The sequence below is a fragment of the Tiliqua scincoides genome, chromosome 6 (assembly GCF_035046505.1).
Source record: "Tiliqua scincoides isolate rTilSci1 chromosome 6, rTilSci1.hap2, whole genome shotgun sequence".
NCBI lineage: Eukaryota > Metazoa > Chordata > Lepidosauria > Squamata > Scincidae > Tiliqua > Tiliqua scincoides.
Window position 1 is genome coordinate 43435368 of NC_089826.1, and position 15025 is coordinate 43450392.

Below are 15025 nucleotides of genomic sequence, written 5' to 3' on the forward strand. Positions count from 1 at the left end.
CTTTCCGTTCTTTTGGCCATAACTTTTAAAATAAAGGAGCTATTTCACTCTGGTTTTTTGCATTGCATTCTGCTGGGAATTCTACATCGAACAGTATATGGCATGAAGGGGTTGCTCCTAAAACTGCAATTTTAGCGTGTCATCCCCCAGTGCGCATCACCCCCCTTGTGCATTACCCGGTGCAGCCCGCACCCCCCTAGCGACACCACTGCTCAGGTGAACTCTGAGTGGTTCAGTGAACCAGCAATTTTCTCTCTCAGCCTTGTTGTTTAACTTATCCCACAATCCTCATATCACAGTATGCGGAACTGAGGCTGAGAGAGAGTGGCTCACCTAAGGCCACTTTGCAAGTTCATGGCAGAGGTAGCCAGGGAAAACTTGCCACTATTCTCCAGTGTGGAATTCAGTGCCTTTTGACCTCATTTTTGATAGTTTTAAACTTATTTTTTGCTGCTTTTTAAATTAAATTGAATTATGTCTGTCATTTTATCTTAGTTATTTTTATTATGCTGGAAACCATACCAAGAGTGACAACATTATCAACAATAGCATCAATATAAATATTAAAAGGGAATTATTCTTACATTGTTTCCTACTTCCTTCTTTTAAAATAATAAGGCAGACATACATGTAATCCATTCTAACGAAAGTATATTTTGTACATTATTTTTAATATTGGGAGTCAGATTAAACTAACTATGTCTGCCAATTAGCATTGCGAACCCCTGCTATTGACCTGGTACTGTACAATCTGTTATTATGCACTGCCCTATATATCATCTGTTCTTCTTGTTGGTCTATTCCAATAAGGGAGGGACAGCTGCAACATTATATCCCTGTTCAACCTGAGGACCATCTGACTTTAATTGTAGTACACAGCTTGATGTGGGTCTGGTTATGAGAAGCCAAAGTATCACAGGGCAATAATCTGGAAAAGGAGAAACCTGTCAAGACTGAAACAGAGGCCTGAGTTGTCTGGTTGGCTGATGGGATGTAGGAAATATGATTAATGAGCAAGGTATAATGATATCAGGAACCCGATTAGCACCACAAAAAGGTCACAGATCAAAGCAGTATTCATTTCATGAGGTCCAATCACTGCACAAAAATCCATAGAGTTAACTGAGAGGAAAATGGGGGAAAAATCTGCATGTGATACCTTACAAAATGGGCACTTAAAACTAGTATCATAATTTAATGTAATAAAGGAAGTTGCAAGAATATAACAAAAATGTTTGTGTAATATTTCTGAGAATGAATTTTAAGCTATTACCAAGAATTTATATATATTACATTTATTAATAAAAATTAATTTAATTAATAAATTAAATTTATTTATTTATATAGTCTACTATTATATCATTGGTAGCATGTAATTACAAAATCACAATGCATTTTACATACTTCAGACTTGAACATTCTGAAATTACTTAAACAAAAGAACTACCATAAATGACACTTTTATTCAACATCATCTATATTCCAGCTTTCTCCTATCACAAGGTAGTATGACTAGGGTTTCTAAGCTTCCATGCACAGGCCTGCTCAACTTCAGCAGGATTGCTGTATCATGCAGTTTCATTAAAACTGCTCTCAGCCCATTTAATGTCAATGTAATATACATTTGGTATAATGAAGTATGATCCTAATTCTGCAATTACACGATATTTTCTTTTAATCCCGTTCTGATCACTTTATTCAGTAGCTCCCACCCTGACAGTACTAAGGGCACTATGTTGGAATGAATGCATGCACAAGGGAGAACATCAGGGTTATGTCTCAAAAGAGGATTTTCATTTATTGCTTCCAGTTCAAAGAACTCCCCTCCTTGAAAGCCTATTTAAGTCCAAACCTAACCAGAACTCAATCACAATTTTTTGCTTAAATGGAGGGCACAGTCCAGTACCTGTCCTGTGCATGATTCACAGCACCACAACTTTTCATTCATACCTGGAGAGTGTAGTATAGGAATCCCACAGCTGGATATAAATGCAGGAAAAAATAAAGAAATGAAGCTGAGAGACTGAATAACTACGTCACCTATTAGAAACCAATGATGGAAGGAAGGATGACCTTTTTTGGCACTATATCTTTTAAGCTAATTGCACGTCAGTCATTGTTGTGAATTATCATTGTTAATGACTGAATCAATATACTATCGATAATTTCTAATAAATAAGTAAACAAAATAGTTAAACCTTCTGTTTATCTTCTAGAAACACCTTAGATAAACATTCTATTAATCTTTTAAATGATTAAAAACAAATATTATGAGGTTTTACAATCACTTGAAAAGCACAGAACTGAAATGAGCAAACTTGAGCAACCTTGCATGGTGGACAGAGCTGAAGGTATGCCACCCAATACAAAGCATTCAGGAGGAAATAATAGGAATGAACAAACTAACATTACACAGGTTGCTAGAGCAAAATGTTGATTCTTCTGCTGTTACCCAGAGCTAACGTACGTGAAACAGCTATCACAGTATATCTGGGTATCTGCTTTCAGGGGATCCTTGTGGGAAAAAGTGCAAGTGAGATATATCAAGCAGAGATGCAAAAACTCAGAAGTTAACAAATAAAAAGCAAAGTGAAGTGGGAGGTGCAAAGTAAAGCTTTGAAATTCCACTCCTTCAATGTGTTATAGTTGATATGCATAAAAGTAACCATTTCCTCTCTGAAGTGACACTAAACAAATTCCAAATGTGATATGTAACAACTTGCAAATTTTTGCCCATCTTTCACTTCTCCAGTAACAATGTCAGTAATTTTAATAACCATATAACCAAGAAGCCAACAGCAGCGTCACTAGGAATCTGAAAAGTGGGTTGAAAATGTTATATCATAAAATTTAGAAAAGTCAAGTAGAAGTAATAACACAGTTTGCAATTTTACTTCAGCCGAATGAAGGTCCACAGATGCAAACATGAGAGTCTCCTATTAAAGTTTAAAAAACACAAACCCACAAGGCAAGTCCTTGAGAGCACCTAATGTAGCTCTTTGAACCCCACCCTACATAAATTCTAGTTTTGCATAGTACAAAATTCACAAATCTCATTCTCTGGGGAAAGACATTTCAAGCACTAGCTCTTAACACACATAATAGTCGATTGCTGTCTTACCAATCTGTTTATGCGAATAAATTCTTCTGGGGTTTTGGCCCATGGTGGAAGTTCAACATCAGATACAACTGTTCCATCATCCATCACTCCAAGATTGTAATTATTGAAGTTGACAAACATCTCAGGGAGATAATAAAATTCAGGAACAAGCTCCTATATGGAAATCAAAACCAGTGACATGTTATAAATTGGGTTATCTATTATTTCTCCCAGTTATATAAATACTAACACTAATATGAGACAGAGTGCAATAGAAAAACATTTAGAATTCTTAGCTATCAAAATTCAGCTTGGGAGTACCCCAACATTTACTGGCACCTTACATCTGTCAAATATTGAACTCCTCTTGCTTATAGCAAAAAAAAAAAATAAATCATGACTTCTATTGTCTAAAAAGGATGCAAGCTGCTGTTAACTTTAAATCAATATAAGAACATTTCAGAGATTCCAGTAGAACTGCAAAAACAAGCTTCTCATGGAAGATTTTTTCTTGATGGAACCAAATTTAGATGGAAGTTGAAAAACATTTCATTTTCATACTGAACTATTATGCATTTTTAAAATTCCATATTAGAAGCATCCTAATGTACAGTAGATAAGAACATAAGAACATAAGAACAGCCCCACTGGATCAGGCCATAGGCCCATCTAGTCCAGCTTCCTGTATCTCACAGCGGCACACCAAATGCCCCAGGGAGCACACCAGATAACAAGAGACCTCATCCTGGTGCCCTCCCCTACATCTGGCATTCTGACTTAACCCATTCCTAAAATCAGGAGGTTGCGCATACTCATCATGGCTTGTACCCCATAATGGATTTTTCCTCCAGAAACTCGTCCAATCCCCTTTTAAAGGCGTCTAGGCTAGACGCCAGCACCACATCCTGTGGCAAGGAGTTCCACAGACTGACCACACGCTGAGTAAAGAAATATTTTCTTTTGTCTGTTCTAACCCGCCCAACACTCAATTTTAGTGGATGTCCCCTGGTTCTGGTATTATGTGAGAGTGTAAAGAGCATCTCCCTATCCACTCTGTCCATCCCCTGCATAATTTTGTATGTCTCAATCATGTCCCCCCTCAAGCGTCTCTTTTCTAGGCTGAAGAGGCCCAAACGCCGTAGCCTTTCCTCATAAGGAAGGTGCCCCAGCCCCGTAATCATCTTAGTCGCTCTCTTTTGCACCTTTTCCATTTCCACTATGTCTTTTTTGAGATGCGGCGACCAGAACTGGACACAATATTCCAGGTGTGGCCTTACCATCGATTTGTACAATGGCATTATAATACTAGCCATTTTGTTCTCAATACCCTTCCTAATGATCCCAAGCATAGAATTGGCCTTCTTCATTGCCGCCGCACATTGGGTCGACACTTTCATCGACCTGTCCACCACCACCCCAAGATCTCTCTCCTGATCTGTCACAGACAGCTCAGAACCCATCAGCCTATATCTAAAGTTTTATTTTTTTAGCCCCAATGTGCATGACTTTACACTTACTGACATTGAAGCGCATCTGCCATTTTGTTGCCCATTCTGCCAGTCTGGAGAGATCCTTCTGGAGCTCCTCACAATCACTTCTGGTCTTTACCACTCGGAAAAGTTTGGTGTCATCTGCAAACTTAGCCACTTCACTGCTCAACCCTGTCTCCAGGTCATTTATGAAGAGGTTGAAAACCACCGGTCCCAGGACAGATCCTTGGGGCACACCGCTTTTCACCTCTCTCCATTGTGAAAATTGCCCATTGACACCCACTCTCTGCTTCCTGGCCTCCAACCAGTTCTCAATCCACGAGAGGACCTGTCCTTTAATTCCCTGACTGTGGAGTTTTTTCAGTAGCCTTTGGTGAGGGACCGTGTCAAACGCCTTCTGAAAGTCCAGATATATAATGTCCACGGGTTCTCCCGCATCCACATGCCTGTTGACCTTTTCAAAGAATTCTATAAGGTTCGTGAGGCAAGATTTACCCTTACAGAAGCCATGCTGACTCTCCCTCAGCAAGGCCTGTTCGTCTATGTGTTTTGAGATTCTATCTTTGATGAGGCATTCCACCATCTTACCCGGTATGGATGTTAGGCTGACCGGCCTATAGTTTCCCGGGTCCCCCCTCTTTCCCTTTTTAAAAATAGGCGTGACATTTGCTATCCTCCAATCTTCTGGCACCATGGCCGTTTTGAGGGACAAGTTGCATACCTTAGTCAAGAGATCTGCAACTTCATTCTTCAATTCCTTAATAACCCTTGGGTGGATGCCATCAGGGCCCGGTGACTTATTGATCTTTAATTTATCAATGAGGTCTGAAACATCTTCTCTTTTAACCTCTATCTGACTTAACTCCTCGGTCAGGAGGGGCCGTTCAGGCAGCGGTATCTGCCTGAGGTCTTCTGCCGTGAAGACAGATGCAAAGAACTCATTTAATTTCTCTGCCATCTCTAAGTCTCCTTTTATCTCCCCTTTCCCTCCCTCACCATCCAGAGGGCCAACCGCTTCTCTGGCGGGTTTCCTGCTTCTAACATATTTGAAGAAGCTTTTATTGTTCCCCTTAATGTTGCTGGCCATGTGTTCCTCATAGTCTCGCTTGGCCTCCCATATCACCTTCTTACATTTCTTTTGCCACAGTTTATGTTCCTTTTTATTCTCCTCATTAGGGCAAGACTTCCATTTACGGAAGGAAGCTTCCTTGCCCTTCACAGCCTCTCTAACTTGGCTGGTTAGCCATGCGGGCACCCTCCTGGATTTAGTGGAACCCTTCTTTCTTTGCGGTATACACCTCTGCTGGGCCTCTATTACTGTTGTTTTAAGCAGCCTCCATGCACTCTGGAGAGATTGGACTCTTTTTACCCTTCCTTTCAACCTCCTTCTAACCAGCCTCCTCATTTGAGGGAAGTCTGCCCGTTGGAAGTCAAGGGTTTTTGTTAGAGATTTGCCTGGTATTCTTCCCCCAACGTGCACGTCAAAACGAATCGCAGCATGATCACTGTTCCCCAATGGCTCAGTAACGTTTACATCTCTAACCAGGTCCTGCGTACCGCACAAAATTAAATCCAGAGTCACCTGTCCTCTGGTGGGCTCCGTGACTAGCTGATCTAAGCCACAGTCATTTAGCACGTCAAGAAATCCGGTTTCCTTATCGTGACCAGAACACAAATTGACCCAGTCAATATGAGGATAATTGAAGTCCCCCATGATTACAACCCTGTCCCTCCTTGTCACCTCCCTGATCTGTTTCCTCATTTCAAGGTCCCCATCCGATTTCTGGTCTGGAGGACGATAGCACACCCCCAGTATTACATCGCTGCACAAGCCTGGTAATTTAACACACAGAGATTCTACGGTGGAGTCGGACCCACCTTCAATCTCTACTTTGCTGGATTCTATCCCTTCCTTAACATAAAGGGCCACCCTACCTCCAACACGCCCCTGCCTGTCCCTCCTGTAGAGTTTATAGCCCGGGATTGCGGTATCCCACTGATTCTCCGCATTCCACCAGGTTTCCGTTATGCCCACTATGTCAATATTTTCCCTTGTCACCAGACATTCCAGTTCTCCCACCTTTGCTCGTAGACTTCGGGCATTCACATAAAAGCATTTATACACGGAATGCCCCAGGATGGGCTGCTTATTCGCTCCTTTGTCCCCGCATCCTCTCATTGTGCCAAACCGTCTATCACATCCCATCACCCTACCTTTCCCAATTTCTTCTCCTACCCTGCCTTTGTCTTGTTGTTCTCTAACCTCCCCATCCTCATCCCATAGGGATGAGGAGTCCCGAACCGGATGCCCCTCGGCTCCTGTCGGCCTTCCCCCAGGGATCAGTTTAAAAGCTGCTCTGCCACCTTTTTAATGTTATGCGCCAGCAGTCTGGTTCCATTCTGGTTCAAATGGAGCCCATCCCTCTTGTACAGGCCCCGCTTGTCCCAAAACGTTCCCCAGTGCCTAACGAATCTAAACCCCTCCTCCCTACACCACCGTCTCATCCACGCATTGAGACCCCTGATCTCCGCCTGCCTAGCTGGCCCTGCGCGTGGAACAGGTAGCACTTCAGAGAACGCTACCTTTGAGGTCCTGGCTTTCAGCTTCCTGCCTAAAAGCCTAAATTTGGCCTCCAGGACCTCCCAGCTACACTTGCCCACGTCGTTGGTGCCGACATGCACCACAGCCGCTACCTCTCCCCCAGCACTGTCTACTAGCCTGTCTAGACAAGAAGTGATGTCCGCAACCTTCGCACCAGGCAGGCAAGTCACCATGTGGTCCTCACATCCGTCGCAAACCCCCCTCTCTATGTTTCTAATAATTGAATCCCCCACTACAAGAAGTCCCCGACCCCCCTCCCGCCGAGGAGTATCCCGAGTGCGCTCGGATACGGGCCCATCCCCTGGAGAAGGGGTCCCCCTTAGGGGATTGTTTCCCTCCTCTCCAGGATGACGTCCTCCAGTCCCGAGACTTCCCACCCAGGCAGCCGAGGAGCTGCACGCCTGAGGTTGGGACGAAGCCTGATCGTCCCCAGAAGTCTCCCCACGGTCCTCCTCTGGCTGCCTGCGCTTCTCCAGGTCGGCCACCAAGGCTTCAAGGGAGCGGACACGTTCCCTGAGACCCCGGAGCTCCTTGCACCGAGGACACACCCATGACTTATGCCCCAGAGGCATATAATCATACATGTGGCACTCAATGCAGAACACTGGATAGCCCCCACCCTGCTGCTGGCTATCTGACTGCATAGCTTTTTTGTTGTTGTTGTTTTATTTAGGGGTCCTTTTAAAAACCGTACACTGGATAGCAGCCCTCTTCTCAAGGGAAGAGGAAGGGCAGTGTATGGGGCCCTGGCCTCCTCGCCCTGCTGCTGAACTCACCCAGATGCTAAACTCTTGTGCCTTACCTGGCACTTAGTTCCCAAGGCACTGGGTTCCCAGAGGCCACACGCGTCTGCAGAGAGCCTCACACGATGGCCCGCCTAGCTTTATACTCCTGGCTGGCTCCTCCTCCCTTCCTGATTGAAAGGGGGCTGGCCTTCCCAGGTGAGTTTACAAAAGCTCAGGAAGGCAAACGGCTGCTGATGGGCGTGACCTACTCTGCAGGCTCCTGAATGGACTGCTTGGATTAGCCTAATGGGGCTCTTAATGGGTTGGGAATTGGCCCTTCCTAGGTTCTTTCCCTCCTAGTTCTGTTCTCTTGGGCTGGACTCAAGCTAGTTTTTATTTGGGTTTGTTTAATTATTTATTGCTCTCTAGATCCTGTGTCCCAATTTACTGACCTGTTTAGGTTATGTTCTAACTTAGATTAAGTTTAACCTGGGTTAGGTATAGGTTTAATTTAAACAAGTAGAAAAACCTGCTTTCCACTTTATCCTCCTCCCTTCCTTCGATTAGGTGCTACCTTAGGTGCAGCTAACTTTCAACTTTGATTTAAATGCCTGACCCTTGGGCTCTTACTCACGAGTAGGACGCTGCTCTTACTCACGAGTAGGACTCTGCTCCTGCTCAGAGTAGCCCTATGTACCTCCCTTCGGTGCTAACTTTCAATTTTGATTTAAGGTTGCTTTAAAGGTAAGGTTAAAGGACAGGGAGTTAGATAACAAAGATGTAAAAAAAAAACACATGCATTGTAATTCTATGTGTAGCTACTCAGAAATAAGCCGCATTGTATTTAATGGGAAAGTGTGTAAAGCAGTGTTTATCAAACTATGGGTTATGAGCCAATTTCAGGTGGGTCCCCATTCATTTCAATGCGTATTTTTTAATATATTAGACTTGATACTACCGTGGTATGTGATTGCATTTGGGGAAATGTTACCGATTTGTACTTTTAACAGGCTGCTATGCATATGCTTTTAACAATGATGGGTTTTTTAAAAACCCATCAGCAACTACTTGGGAGAGAGCTTTATTTTAAATAAATTTTTATACATATACTTAATGCAAATTTTTAATTTACTTTCTTAATTGATTTGATTTTGTCATATGGGGGTGTCAAAAATTTTCCTGCTTGAGGCTGTCACTTCCAGCCATGACACCACTTCCAGGTTAATTACTTCACTTCCGATGGATCCTGACAGACTGTCATTCTAAAAAGTGGGTCCTGTTATTAATAAATTTGAGAACCACTGTTGTAAACCACTGAAGGTTTCCTGAGGGCTCTGGGGGATTTCCCCACTGACAAGACTGGCATCTCATCTGAGGCCCTGGTTGACCTCTGGAATGGGGAAATGACCAGGGCAGTGGATGAGATTGCTCCGGAGCGACCTCTGCCACGTCGCAGACTCGGAGCGGCTCCTTGGTTCACTGAGGAGCTGCGAATGATGAAGCAGCAGGGCAGGCATCTAGAGCGACGGTGGCAGAAAACTCGGGATGAATCTGATTGGACATGGAGTAAAGCCCATTACAGAGCCTATTCCGTGGCGGTGGTAGCAGCGAAGAGATCGTTCTTCTCTGCTACCATTGCGTCTGCTGACAACCGTCCGGCAGAGCTGTTCCGTGTGGTGCGGGGCCTCCTCCATCAGCCCCCCCCAGTAGACCAGGAGGAATACACGGTCAGCCGCTGTGACGTGTTTGCGCAACATTTTGCAGATAAAATCGATCGTATTCGTCACAACTTGGATGCCACATTGACAGTGTCTGACGATGTCCCCTTGGCAACTGCTTGTCCTGTGTTGTGGGATTCTTTTCAGCTTGTACAGCCTGAGGATGTGGACAGACTCCTTTGGAGTGTGAGGCCATCTGCCTGCCTGCTCGACCCTTGCCCAGCTTGGTTGATAAGAGCTGCCCGGGGTGGGCTGGCTGAGTGGACAGGGAGGGTGGTCAACTCTTCCTTGATGGAGGGGACGTTACCACTCGCTTTGAAACGGGCAGTGGTTCGCCCCCTCCTGAAGAAGCCCTCCCTGGATTCCACTGTGTTGGATAACTACCGGCCAGTCTCCAACATCCCGTTTCTGGGCAAGGTAATTGAGCGGGTGGTGGCGTCCCAACTCCAGAGGGTCTTGGATGAAGCGGATTATCTGGATCCTTTTCAATCTGGCTTCAGGCCGGGCTTTGGGACGGAAACCGCCTTGGTCGCCTTGGTGGATGACCTACGGCGGGGACTGGACAGGGGAAGTGCGTCCCTGTTGGTCCTGCTGGACCTCTCAGCGGCTTTCAGGAGCTGGAGGCACTGTTTTGCGGTGGTTCCGCTCCTACTTGGAGGGTCGGTCCCAGATGGTGGTGCTGGGGGATGCCTGTTCGACACCCTGGCCCTTGAGGTGCGGGGTGCCACAGGGCTCAATTCTGTCCCCCATGCTATTTAACATCTACATGAAACCGCTGGGAGAGGTCATCCGGGGGTTTGGAGTGGGGTGCCATCAATATGCCGATGACACCCAGCTCTATCTCTCCTTTCCTCCAGACTCCAGGGTGGCGGTTGAGGGCCTGGAGCGCTGTCTGGAGGCAGTGAGAATCTGGATGGGGGCTAACAAGCTGAAATTAAATCCGGATAAGACAGAGGCTCTCCTGGTTCGGAAATCCTCGATGCAGGTGCTGGACTATCGGCTTGCGCTGAATGGGGTTGCACTCCCTCTGAAGGAGCAGGTCCGCAGCTTGGGGGTCCACCTGGACTCGCAGCTGCTCCTGGATTCCCAGGTGGCGGCTGTGGCTAGGGGGGCCTTCGCTCAGCTTCGGCTGGTGCGCCAGCTGCGGCCGTACTTGGATCGTGCAGACCTGGCCACGGTGATCCATGCCTCGGTGACATCGAGATTAGATTACTGTAACGCACTCTATGTGGGGCTGCCCTTGAAGACGGTTCGGAAACTGCAACTAGTGCAGAATGCGGTGTGGTTACTGGAGGTAGGCGGTTCGACTCTGTCAGTCCGCTTCTCCAGCGGCTGCATTGGCTGCCCATTCATTTCCGGCCCAATTCAAGGTGCTGGTATTGACCTTTAAAGCCCTATACTACTCTGGACCAGGGTATCTTAGAGATCGCCTGCTCCCGTACAATCCGGCTCGTCCTCTTAGGTCATCAGAGAAGGCCTTTTTACAAGTGCCGCCGCCTAGGGAGGTACGTGGGGCAGCTGCAAGAAATAGGGCCTTCTCAGTAGTGGCACCAACGCTATGGAACTCCCTTCCCCCTGACTTAAGAATGGCTCCCTCTCTTGAGACCTTTCGGCGAGGCCTGAAGACCCTTCTGTTTAAACAGGCCTTCTGAGTTCTCGGCCTTTTAACATCTTTTTAACATCTTTTAATATTTTTTACAGGCCTGATTCTTTTATGACTTGCTGCTGCTCTATGCTCTTTTTACCTATTTTTTACTCTGACTGCTGTTTTTTATGATGTGTTAATATGTTTTTATTTGTTTTTAAATTATGTTTTTATATGTTGTAAGCCGCCTTGAGTCCCTTTGGGGAGAAAGGCGGGATAAAAATAAAGTTATTATTATTATTATTATTATTATTATTATTATTATTATTATTATTATTATTATTATTATTATTATTATTATTGTATAGGATTGTGGCCACAGGTCCTTTTACCAAAAGTAAGCTACCTGATACATATTTCAATTTCACAGTTCTAATAAACAGCCTAATAAAAAGAATTCTAAATTATTGACAACCCTGCTGATTAAAGATTTAAATACACTTGAAATCCACACATTTATAATCTCTGAAGACTGTAACAATAGTTGACTATTAATCCTAACTCTGCAGTATAATGTATGCAGACTTCTGCTCTTGACAAACTCATGTCACACTTACAGTCTTTGCCCAGATTACTACTTAGAAATCAGCAACTGCAGTGCTATTACTGGGGGATGGTTTCTATAACTGGGTCCCTTTGGGGAGAAGGGCGGGGTATAAATAAAGTTTATTATTATTATTATTATTTATTATCATAACTGCAGAGGGACAACTAATCCTGATGGTCTAAAAAAGGAAGTAGTCTCCTTCCAAAAGCTACAGTATCAAATTGACAGTCAATTTGCATTTAATTGTGCGAACACTTAAAAAAAATCAGTTAACTGGTATGATCAATTAATGAGAAATGGATTTAATATTTAGATTTCAACTGGATGTGCAAGAAAAAATGTAATTGTCACTTTATATTCTCAAAATACTGTGTGTATCCAGTTGAAGTAAAATGTTGATGCTTATTTGCTTTGACATATTAAAACAGAAGAAATTACCAGAACTTTAACTGGTTGAAAATCCAAACACTGATCAAAGTGAAGCAAAAAATAAAAATAAAAATTAAGGTTTCATGATAACGAAGGCACAATGATTCTTTTTAATTAAACAGGTGCCTAAACATTAATTGTTTACATGTTAACCCTAAACATTAATTAAACATGTTTAATTTGGGAAAACATGAATCATGCAAACACTGATCGATTAGCATTGCTTGTCTTATTTCTCATGCTTCTAAACTGGGCAAACATCTTATTTCTGTTGTTTTGGATATATAACACAAACTTGCTTGAATGTTCTAGCTACTAGAAGCAGAGTTAAACTAGGCAATCCAATATATTTTTGTGGTAAAACATTTTTTTATACACATCACTTTTTGAATGGTAAGGTTTAATATTTGTAATTGCTTCAGGAAATGATTTCATAGAAAATAACTGGTGTAAAATTGGTCTTCCTTCTAACAAGTGAAAGCTGTGTGCCATTAATAAGCAGAAAAACACATTATGTGCAGTGGACCCAGTGCTTAACTATGTCAGAGGCCCAGTAGATCAGATTTTAAATCCACTCTTGACATGGGTCAATGGATCAGTGGTCTTCCAGATACCACCCTCAGGGTCAACTATGGCCAGAACAGTTTTCCCAAATAGCTGAGTGCAATGGCAGGTCATCAGATTATGGACAGGGTCAGCCTAGAGTTGCCGGAGCAAAGACAGGAAAAATCAAGCAGGAATTAAGCTATTATCACTTCAGTCTTTGTGAGAAAAACTGCAAGGCTGTGCATTGCACATATTTGTATACAGTAATATCAGTTATCCTAAAACAAGGCCAAAGTGAGAATGTGGTATAAAATATCTAGCAAATAATATGGAAACACTTTATTGAACTAAATGGAGTATTTAGCCCACTGAATTATTAAAAACATAAGCACAATCAATTTTGTATACAACCCAGTGGAAAAAAATCAATCACCCTCTGTTGAAATTTTGGCAAACCTTTTAGTCTAATATTGTACAATACTTAATATTTCAGTAAGAATTCATTACAACCTAGAACATACACCACTTACAATTTCATTTGCTCTTTTCTAATGAATTAAAAAATATCTTGACATTCATGAAAACATCTTTATATTTAAATTGTGCAGGCCATAGTTGCTAATTGTATCTGAATGTTTAAGAACATAAGAACAGCCCCACTGGATCAGGCCATAGGCCCATCTAGTCCAGCTTCCTGTATCTCACAGCGGCACACCAAATGCCCCAGGGAGCACACCATATAACAAGAGACCTGCATCCTGGTACCCTCCCTTGCATCTGGCATTCTGACATTGCCCATTTCAAAAATCAGGAGGTTGCACATATACATCTTGGCTTGTAACCCATAATGGATTTTTCCTCCAGAAACTTGTCCAACCCCCTTTTAAAGACATCCAGGCCAGATACCATCACAACATCCTGCGGCAAGGAGTTCCACAGACCAACCACATGCTGATTAAAGAAATATTTTCTTTTGTCTGTTCTAACTCTCCCAACACTCAATTTTAGTGGATGTCCCCTGGTTCTGGTGTTATGTGAGAGTGTAAACAGCATCTCTCTATTATTATTATTATTATTATTAATTATTAACAGTATTTATATACCGCTTTTCAGCTAAAAGTTCACAAAGCGGTTTACAGAGAAAAATCAAATAACTAAATGGCTCCCTGTCCCAAGGGCTCACAATCTAAAAAAATGCAAATGAATACCAGCAGACAGCCACTAGAACAGACAGTTCTATCCACTCTGTCCATCCCCTGCATAATTTTGTATGTCTCAATCATGTCCCCCCTCAGGCGCCTCTTTTCTAGGCTGAAGAGGGCCAAACGCCGTAGCCTTTCCTCATAAGGAAGGTGCCACAGCCCAGTAATCATCTTAGTTGCTCCCATTTGCATCTTTTCCATTTCCACTGTCTTTTTTGAGATGCGGCGACCAGAAGTGGACACAATACTCTAGGTGTGGCCTCTCCATAGATTTGTACAACGGCATTATAATATAAGCCGTTTTGTTCTCAATACCTTTTCTAATGATCCCAAGCATAGAATTGGCCTTCTTCACTGCCGCCGCACATTGGGTCGACACTTTCATCGATTTGTCCACCACCACCCCAAGATTTCTCTCCTGATCTGTCAAAGACAGCTCAGAACCCATTAGCCTATATGTAAAATTTTGATTTTTTGCCCCAATGTGCATGACCTTTTAAGTACCCCTAAATAAAAACAAACAAACAAAGCTTTGCAGCCAGATAGCCAGCAGCAGGGCGGGGGCTATTAGCAGCCCTCTTCTCAAGGGAAGAGAAGGGTGGTGTCTGGGGCCCTGGCTTCCTTGCCCTGCTGCTGAACTCGCACAGATGCTAAACTCGTGGTGCCTTACCTGGCACTTTGTTCCCAGAGGCACTGGGTGACCCAGAGGCCACATGTGCTTCTGCAGAGAGGCTCACGCAGTGGGAGGCACTAGCTTTATACCCCTAACTAGCTCCTCCTCCCTCCCTCCTTGCTGATTGAAAGGGGGGCTGGTCTTCCCAGGTGAGATTACAAAAGCTCAGGAAGACAAAAGGCTGTTGATGGGCTTAATCCACTCTGCAGGCCCCTGAATGGGTTGCTTGGATTAGCCTAATGGGGCTCTTATCACTTCCTAAAGGTCAATGACTATGCTAAATTGCCCTGGCTGGGTGGGAACTGGCCCTTCCTAGGTTCTTACCCTCCTAGTTCAGTTCTCTTAGGC

The 15025-nt window shown here is 43.7% G+C and overlaps 1 protein-coding gene across 1 annotated transcript in view; it reads right to left on the reverse strand.

The window, feature by feature from the left end:
* LRBA (LPS responsive beige-like anchor protein) overlaps positions 1-15025 on the reverse strand; it is a 542055-nt gene that overhangs the window by 114816 nt on the left and 412214 nt on the right. The window contains exon 47 of the mRNA XM_066631587.1: positions 3122-3274. Within this exon, the coding sequence (XP_066487684.1) occupies positions 3122-3274 (153 nt within the window). The remainder of the gene's footprint in view (positions 1-3121; positions 3275-15025) is intronic.